Raw genomic sequence first — 8,995 nt, forward strand, 5'->3', positions numbered from 1 at the left:
AGAAAAGGGGCAAGAGAGGCAAGAAGCCAAGATGAGAGCCCAAACTGACCTAGTGAGCATGGCAGCCATCTCAACACATCTTATCAGCCGCGGCCACCAGCACCACACAGAGCAGCAGCCAGCTACACTCTTGCTAGGGCTGCCTCTGGAAACCGATGTCACTGTCACCGTTGCTACTACTCACCATCTTCATGGATCCTCTACCATCTCCACTTCTCTAATTTTTTTTTTTTATGATTTTATTTTAGAGACAGAGAGAGTGACAAGCATGTGCACAAGCGGGGGAAGGGGCAGGAGAGAATGATCGGAATCAAAACCAAGAGTCTAATAACACTTAACCAACGGCGCCACCCAGGCGCCCCAATATCCACTTCTTTTTAAAGTAGGGGAGAGCAACTGACTGACCAGAGTGAAATATTGAGAAGTCTGAACTGCAGAAGAATAGAAAAAGACAACTGAAAAAGTACTAATAGAATTTGTGTACTTCTTCAAGAATCTTCTTAAATTTGACGCTACTAGATTCACCAAATGCAGAACTCAAAGACTCAGATTATTTAATTCAACTTGAACGTTTGATGAACAGGAACAAGGCCCAGAAAGTGACAATATCTGCTTAAAGGCACAGAACCAAGTACTGGCAGGGCCCAGGCTCATACCCAGACCCCCACAGCTCCTTATATCCTGTCTCGAGTTTATTCTACACATGGCTGACAGATTTTTTAAGATTTATCTGAGAGGGACGCCTGGGTGGTTCAGTTGTTAAGCATCTGCCTTTGGCTCGGGTCGTGATCACAGGGTCCTGGGATCGAGCCCTGCTTCTGGTTCCCTGCTCGGTGAGCCTGCTTTTTCCTCTCCCTCAGCTAATCTGAAAAGGCACCTCCCAACACTGTCATGGTTATTCCTGGCCACTTCAGAATGGGAAACAATGATTACAGAAATCATGCAAGGGCTGCCTGGCTGGCACAGTGGGTAGGGCATGAGACTCTTGATCTCAGGGTTGTGAGGTCGACCCCCACTTTGCGGGTAAAGTTTAATTTTTTACAAAGAAACTGCCAACTGTTAAAAAAACAAAACAAAAAAAAAATGAAAAAAAACAATGACGTGCCAATTCACACAAAAGAATACAGAATATAAAATGCACTATCCTCGTGGCCCTCTTTAGGGTTTGAATGTTTTAAAATTTCTATTATACTCAAGGTTCTGTGCTAAAAAGTGAGGAAGACGTGAAATACACATTAAAAAAAAAAAAAAAAGACACCTCAGAGAGTCTACAATCCAACAGAGAAAACGACAACATGAATACGTAATTTCTCACAACAACATTAACTAAAAGCTGTCAAAGGGATTAGAGCCCCAGAGCTACAGAAAGCAGACAATCTTAAGATTCTTAAAAAACTAGTTACTTTCTCTAGGAGCCTACAGTTTTCAAAGCATATTATTTGTTTTTCAGAGGTTTTTTTGGTCTAATTAAATGTCTCATAATATGAATGAACTCTAAAATCAGTTACATGCTCACTGCATTTTCAGTATTTAAACTCCTTCCTAAACATAACTGGGAAATGATTTCAGAGACGATAAATTAAACAAAATTTCCCTTCCATTTCTTTCAGAAATATTTGAGTGAAGTCTTATAAAATTTACAAATTAAATATGATACAAAAGGCACCTGGGTGGCTCAGTCATGATGCCAGAGTCCTGGGATGGAGCCCAGCATTGGGCTCCCTGCTCAGCGGGGAGTCTGCTTTTCCTTCTGCCTCTCCCCTTCCCCCAACCACCCCCCAACTTGTGCAGGTGCTCATGCGCCCTCTCTCAAATAAAATCTCTTTGATAAATATGATGCAAAGTTTTAATAGCATCTGAAGTCAAAATCAGAGAGACAAAGGCAGAAATTAAAAATACTAGAATGATCTCATTTAAGATTTTCCAAAAATTTGCCATGCATTGATTAAATACAGACGTAAATACCTGGCACTGCATCTCCTCAGTTCTGATTTTCAATCCAGCAGTAGAACTCTCAGTTTCTCCATTTACCATGCCTGGCTCCACTGCCAATAAATCTAGTGTCCTCATCGTGTGGACATAAAGATCCTTGTTTAATTTAAGGGCTGCCTCTAGTACCAAAATAGAATCAGAAGCTTGCTCTTTTAGCTACAAAAATTCAACAAAAAAAAATTATTAAAATACAGAAATCACAGAAAATTAACCAAAATTATTTACAGGATACTCAGTAGCTTGTTGTACTAAGCTATTAAAAATTTTTTTAACACAGGAGCGCAATTAGATCTGTTGAGATCATTATCATGAATTTTAAAAACACAGTAAAAGTTCCTATTGTGAAATCAGAAAATACAAAGCAGAAAATATTTTTTTTAACAGAAAATTGAAAGAAAAATGCTTTAAAGATTTGCTTCCACTGATTTATTCAAGAAACGTTTGTATGCATCACTGTGTCAGCCATTTAGGGGGCACTAGTAACAAAAATAAAATGATGCATGTTTTTTCTTCCACATTCAAAATACTACAGCATGTTAATTTTATACAGACACAGAACGCTTATCTTCTTCTCTCCCAGCTCCTGGACTTTACATAGTATCTCTGGCACACTGTAGGTGTTAAAGAATTAGATCATTTTTAAATTATGGTAACTCCCACATTTCTACTTTTATACTAATTAGATTTAAAAAAACTGCTACATTTTTCTGACTGCAGAATTTTAAAATATGTGTTTATTGTAGAATTTTGGGAAAATATTAAAGAATATAAAGATATCACCTGTAAGAGTCATTTCTCTTACCTGCTCGAGTATCATGAAAATTTGACAAAGAATTAACGGCAAAGCACCACCATTAACACCGAAAAGCTGTACAATTTACAATTACCAAACTACGTTCCGTACAATAAAAACCTAAACGTCACTGCTTCTAGACCTTGCCAATTCTCATATACCTAAGGTGAGAAGAAGCATGTGAACAGACTCTACATGCGCCCCAGAAATATGACAGTGTAACTGATGCCGATACTCACTACTTTCAAAATATTTTCTGTTAGCTCTTTCTCCTGTTGCATCTGATTCATACTAAAAGAGAAATGATTGAAAAGCAACAAATGTTACTCAAAAGACTGAAAATTCTAAGCTTCAGAGCGTTATTTTTCACAGTGAAGTGAAATTTAAATAAAAGTGTTTTTAATACTATTTCTTTTCAAATAAATAATAAATAAATAAATACAAACAAACAAACAAACTCCGGGTGCCTGGGTGGCTCAGTCGGTTAAGCATCTAACTCTTGATTTCTGCTCAGGTCATAATCTCAGGGTCCTGGGATCAGGCCCTGAGTCAAGCTCAGTTTGAAGATTCTCTCCCTCTGCCCCTCTCCCCACTTGCACACTCTCTAAAATAAATCAATCTTGAAAAAAACCACAAAAGACTCAAAAATTCAATTACGATGCTTACTTAACGATTATTTTCCCATTTGCTTTGTGTTTAAAAAATAATAACCCTCAATTTTAGACTAAAATTTACTGGCAGCAGAAGCTCATTTAAATCAAGTTAGAAACGATGCTCTCTAGCTCCAAATTCGGGTAAACTGCTACTGAGAATTAAAGAATTAGGTTTAAAACTCCACATACAGAGAAATTCAGTAATTAACTTTTGGACTCTAATTCAAATTTGCAAATTAAAACAATTTCCCTATACACAGAACAAATACACCTTCACATAAATTTAATTCTATAAAAAAAGCGTATACTTCAGAGCAGGTGAGCTAACACCAAAGATGAAAGGCACAACGCACAAAGCACCCCCCTTATCTTTCCAGAGCTTTCTATTCTACATGTCCAGAGCCCTACCTGATTCTCTCACCCTTCCAACTCCTCAAAACCCTCTGGGTTCTACTCTACACCTTCTGTAGCAGGGGTTTTTAAAAACTCGCAAGAAAAAAAATTTTTTTAACTCTGATGAAAAAAGTGCCAACAAAGGGTCGTATCTGCCAACTTACACACTTAACTGAGGAGGTCCAGGTTTTGCCTGTTTGACAGGAAAACTACTTTGAACAATTGTCCTAATTGCCCTGAAGAAAAGACAAGAAAAAGAAAATTTAATACATAATAAATGTTTATTTTTTTCAAGTACTCCTTAGAACATTTGTATTATAAATTATCTGAAGTTTTGGGCGCCTGGGTGGCTCAGCCGTTAAGCGTCTGCCTTCAGCTCAGGTCATGATCCCAGGGTCCTGGGATAGAGCCCCGCATCAGGTTTCCTACTCCGCGGGAAGCCTGCTTCTCCCTCTCACACTCCCCTTGCTTGTGTTCCCTCTCTCGCTATCTCTCTCTGTCAAATAAATAAATAAAATCTTAAAAAAAGAAAGAAAGAAAAGAAAAGAAAAGAAAAGAAAAGAAAAGAAAAGAAAGAAAGAAAGAAAGAAAGAAAGAAAGAAAGAAAGAAAGAAAGAAAGAAAACTACTTAAAAAAAATTATCTGAAGTTTTAATTCAGATAAAAACTTCCTAAGTCATTCACGTTTTTATCAGAATGCTCTTCTCATCTATGCAGTCATAAACTTTCTCCACCATCAGACTCACAGTTTACAAGATCCTCTGAGAGATCTCTAGGCTATAGGGAACACTTAAAAGCATACCCCTGAAGGACGCCTGGGTGGCTCAGTCGGTTGAGCACCTGCCTTCGGCTCGGGTTATGATCTGGGCCAGGGTTGGGCTCCCTGCTGAGCGGGGAGTCTGCTTCTCCCTCTGCCTCTCCCCCACAGCTTGTGCTCTTTCTCCCTCTCTCTCTGATAAATAAAATCTTTAAAAAAAAGCATACCCCTGAAAGCCAGAGTGCAATTAAACAGAGGCTGCCAACACATTTTACGTCTATGAAAAAACTTACCATCTGTTGTAGAGAAGGATGGCCATGGCAGTGGTTGGAGGTAAAGTGGCCAGATCCATGTCCACATGCTTTGTCCCAGGAGGAACTTTACTGATGCACAGCAATTCATTTAGTAGCATATTCAACACTGGAACAGACAAACTTAAAGGAAAGAAGCAAAAAGTTCACATCTGCATAAGCATAAAATACACAATTCAGTATTTTCACTGAAAATAATTACGTTGTTAAAGTACTACATCCACAGGGCCACTTTATTCACCTGTCTCAATAACTTATATGAAAATATTAAATTTCAAAATTTTTTAAAAATCTCATTATGAAAACAATTTAAACACACACAAAAGTAGTCAGAATATAATGAACCCCCATGTGCCCATCATCTAGTTTCAACAATTAGCAACTGAGAGCTAATCTGGTCTCATCTCTATTCTTACTTCCCTTCTTCCCACACTATTGTGAAGCAAATTTTTTACATTAAATCATTTCTTCCTTAAGTGTTTTAGAACAGATCTCCAAAAAATTAACTCAACAAGGGTGCCTGGCTGGCTTAGTTGGAAGAGCATGTGACTCTTGATCTTGGGTTCATGAGTTTGAGCCCCACCTTGCATGTAGAGATTACTTAAATAAAAAACTTTTAAAAATTAACATATTCACATTAATTTCACTAAGAAGTTTTCAGTTGCTTATCAAATATCCCAGTGTTCAATTTCCAACTGTATCATATACATCTTTCCTTATACACATTACTATCTCTTGATATGCCTCCAGTCTATTAACGGATAGGCTCTCCCTCAGATTAAAGAATTCTTTCCTTTAATTCTAATGCTTAATGCTGCAGAAGGGTGGTGGAAAGGGTTTAAACACTACCAGTGAGAGTGTAAACTAGTACACTTAGTAATCTGTACTAAGGACATAACCAAAAATTCAGATAAAATTTAAGGACAAAGATATTTAAGGTTCTGTGATTTATTAGAGCAAAATGTATGTATACATACACAGATATGTATATATATGTGTGTGTGTGTGTATATGTGTATGGAGAGGGGTGCCTAGCTGGCTCAGTCAATAGAGCATCCAACTCTTGATCTCAGGGTTGTGAGTATGAGCCCCATGCTGGGTGCAGAGATTACTTAAAAAAAAAAGGGAGAAAAAAACAAAAGTTACACAAAGATGTTAGAAGTACGTGTCTCCCCTCCCCTATTATTTCCTAGTTTCTGAATTTTACAAGGTATTTTCTCTTTACATTGGGAGAAAAAGGGGATGAAAACAAGTCATTTTCTAAGCGTAGCCTTGACTGTACGTATTTGTTAACAAATAAGCACAGACTCTAAGATATTCTAATAGTTTGGGAGACAGTGATTGGTTTATGACCAGTAAAAAAAAACTGAATTATTTAACAGCAATAACTATCATTAATTTTCATTCATTTTCTTCAGATATGTAAAAATAGACTGAAACATTTAAAACTGTAGGTGTGGATTTTCCCTAGTTACCACATCAAATAATAATGATAAACTGTCATTATGGATAAGTCTATACTTTAAAAGGTGATTTAAATTCATCTAACATTCAAGTATTTTATACCTTTTGAAAAACTGCTGCATATTTTACCATGTTTTTCTGTATAGAAAAATAATTTGCATTTTAAGGGCCGGTTCTCTATATAAGCATATATAGAAATAACCCAAAATATCTAAACAGTACTTCAAAAATAGATTTCTTTTAAATCTTGTATACCTTTTCTCTAATATGTCTAAATCCCACTTCAAATGTGCAGCAACTTTAAGAGCAAGTAGTTTTAAGATACGATTTCTCTTGTTATCAGGCGGAGGTTGCACCTGGTTTTGTTCGTTAACAGAAGGTTTGGAAGCCTGTTCCAAAAACTGAACAATAAGTTGAACTGGTGCAGGATCTAGGATGTAAAAGAAAAAAATTCTTAAATTTCAGTTTTAATTATGAAGACGCAAAAGGTTTCACTGTACTGGTTTTTGGCCACAGAAAGAACCCCAACAGCTCTCTAGTTATATTACTAAGGAATATGATTTCTAAGAAGTATGCTTCGGGATTACAGGGAAGATCAGGAAAGGTGGTAAGGAGAAAGGGTATCAGACTGGTGCAGAAGAAAACACCTTACAAGTAAGAACATAACAGTTTTAAGTATCCAGGTCAGCAAATAACCAATGTCAATTAGAGGAAAGACAGGTCATCTTTAGAACTGTTTTAACACTTAATTATCGTGACCTGCATCAAGTTACCTCTCTGCACCTGTTTCCATCAATGCAAAATAGAAGATACCACCACCTAAACTAAATTATGAAGACTAAATGAGAACAGATGAGAAGCATTAAGCCTGGCACCCACAAAGCACTCAATAAATGTGTGCGAAAAGCAGTGAATTAAAAGAACAAAATATGATACTGGCGGTAAAACTGCCGGAGTGAAACCACTAACTTCTGGCAGAGTTGTCTCCACAATTAAGGCTGATGCAGACTGAACAAGCTACATCTTTACGAACTTTGTGAGCAAAATACTATTCAAGGAACGTACTTTTTCATGCCAGTACCTCCTTCCAGAAATGCCTGGAGTTTTCCTCTTTCCCTAACTGCGCTCATTAACTGAGATATTAATCATGATCATCATTAAACAACCATGTTACAACTGTATAGCATTTCCTACTCAGAGATTTTTCTCATTTTGATCACAGGACGGAGTTCTACAGGGGTGTGTCAGAGCCAGCCTCCCCAACCCATGCAATCTCACAAGACCACCTCGCAGATGCTAAAACCCCAAACAGTAAAAGGACCAAGGGGGAAGGGGGCGGGAGGGTCTTTGTTCTGCGTTTTTAAGCCCTCCACGGCGGTGACCCCGCTCTGGGATGCTCAATGCTTAGCGAGAGGGCCGGGCCAGAGCTCGACTCAGGCCGGCGCCCCCCGGGCCCGCAGCTTCGTGGCCAGGAGGTGCGGGTCCTGAGAGCCAGACAAGCGCCGCCAGTGCCCGGGTCCCGGTCCCCTCGAGGCGCAGGCGCCGCGCTTACCCGGGCATGGCTTGCGCAGATGTTTCTCCAACAGCGACTCCTCCAGCAGGAACTCGAACCAGCTGGTCTGCGGCGGGGTGCAGGGCCGGCTGGAGGTGGCCGCCTCCCGGTCCGCCGCCTCCGCGCTCATCCTGCCCCCGCCGCCGCTACCCCCAGGGACGCTTCCCGGCTCCAACCTGACACTCGGACGCGTGCCTCTGGCCTGTGATCTACGGAACCTCCCGGGGCGAGGCCACACTCTAAACGTCCTGGAAACCCACACAACTCAAAATGGCGACGCGGCCCAGCAGGAGCTGGGGCGCTTAAGCCCTCCTCCTTGAGCCGCCGCCGCGCCTCCAAACCAATCGTGGCTCGAGTTGTAGGGAAAGGGGCGGGTCCAACCCTTAGATCACGCCTCCTCCCCGGTTGCCATGGGAGACGACAGGCAAAGAAGCTTGAGTTGCAGGTGGGCTTTCCTCCTTCCTTGGGAGATTCTCATCAAGAAAATGCAACAGCATCATCCAGGATTACAGCGGGCGTCAATGTCCACATAGAAGACAGCGAAGACTACACGTGTAAACTGTGATCCAGGCAAAGCCTGTCTTCGGTGCTTTCAATTTCCCCATTTCCATTTCCTAGATTTCCTCCCACTTAGGTCCTCTCGGAGGAGGCGCCCTACTGGCTTGGGCACTAGCGTCCCTGACCACCCTTCCTCGAAGGATGACGGAAGGATGGCCCACAGTGAGATCCAGCTTTTCTATTACTTCTCAGGACTAGCTCTCAATATTTAGCTCCTAATAAATCCTCTTGATATCCCAGCTAGAGATATTGTTAATCCCATTTTACACTTACCTCCATTCTGTAATATTCTTATGTTTTTTTAATTAACAATTAAAATCGGGAAAAGTGTATTCGTAGATCCTGCACACGCTCTCTGTAAAGAGTGCAGACTCGTCTAGGTTAAGCTGTTTAGCCTCTCTGAACCTTAGTTTCCATATTTGTGCCTAATCTTAGGGTTAATAAGAGAATTCAAGGTAGAGCTTGAGATAATACAGGTAAATTAGGTAATACAGGTAAATGAAATAATGCAGTTAAGCTTTTT

General features: G+C 39.9%; 1 protein-coding gene across 1 annotated transcript in view; it reads right to left on the minus strand.

Annotated features, from left to right (window-relative positions):
* The window catches only part of INTS8 (integrator complex subunit 8), a 44,072-nt gene extending 35,862 nt beyond the window's left edge, over positions 1–8,210 (minus strand). Inside the window, exons 1-6 of the mRNA XM_087864719.1 lie at positions 7,915–8,210; positions 6,618–6,792; positions 4,881–5,021; positions 3,996–4,067; positions 3,025–3,076; positions 1,966–2,148 (exon numbers count right to left, since the gene is read on the minus strand). Of these exons, the coding sequence (XP_087720845.1) occupies positions 1,966–2,148; positions 3,025–3,076; positions 3,996–4,067; positions 4,881–5,021; positions 6,618–6,792; positions 7,915–8,044 (753 nt within the window). The 5' untranslated portion in view covers positions 8,045–8,210. The remainder of the gene's footprint in view (positions 1–1,965; positions 2,149–3,024; positions 3,077–3,995; positions 4,068–4,880; positions 5,022–6,617; positions 6,793–7,914) is intronic.
* Between the last annotated feature and the right edge of the window lie 785 nt (positions 8,211–8,995).

This window comes from Ursus americanus, chromosome 9, assembly GCF_024610735.1.
Source record: "Ursus americanus isolate L20-20 chromosome 9, mUrsAme1.1.p, whole genome shotgun sequence".
NCBI classification, from domain to species: Eukaryota; Metazoa; Chordata; class Mammalia; order Carnivora; family Ursidae; genus Ursus; species Ursus americanus.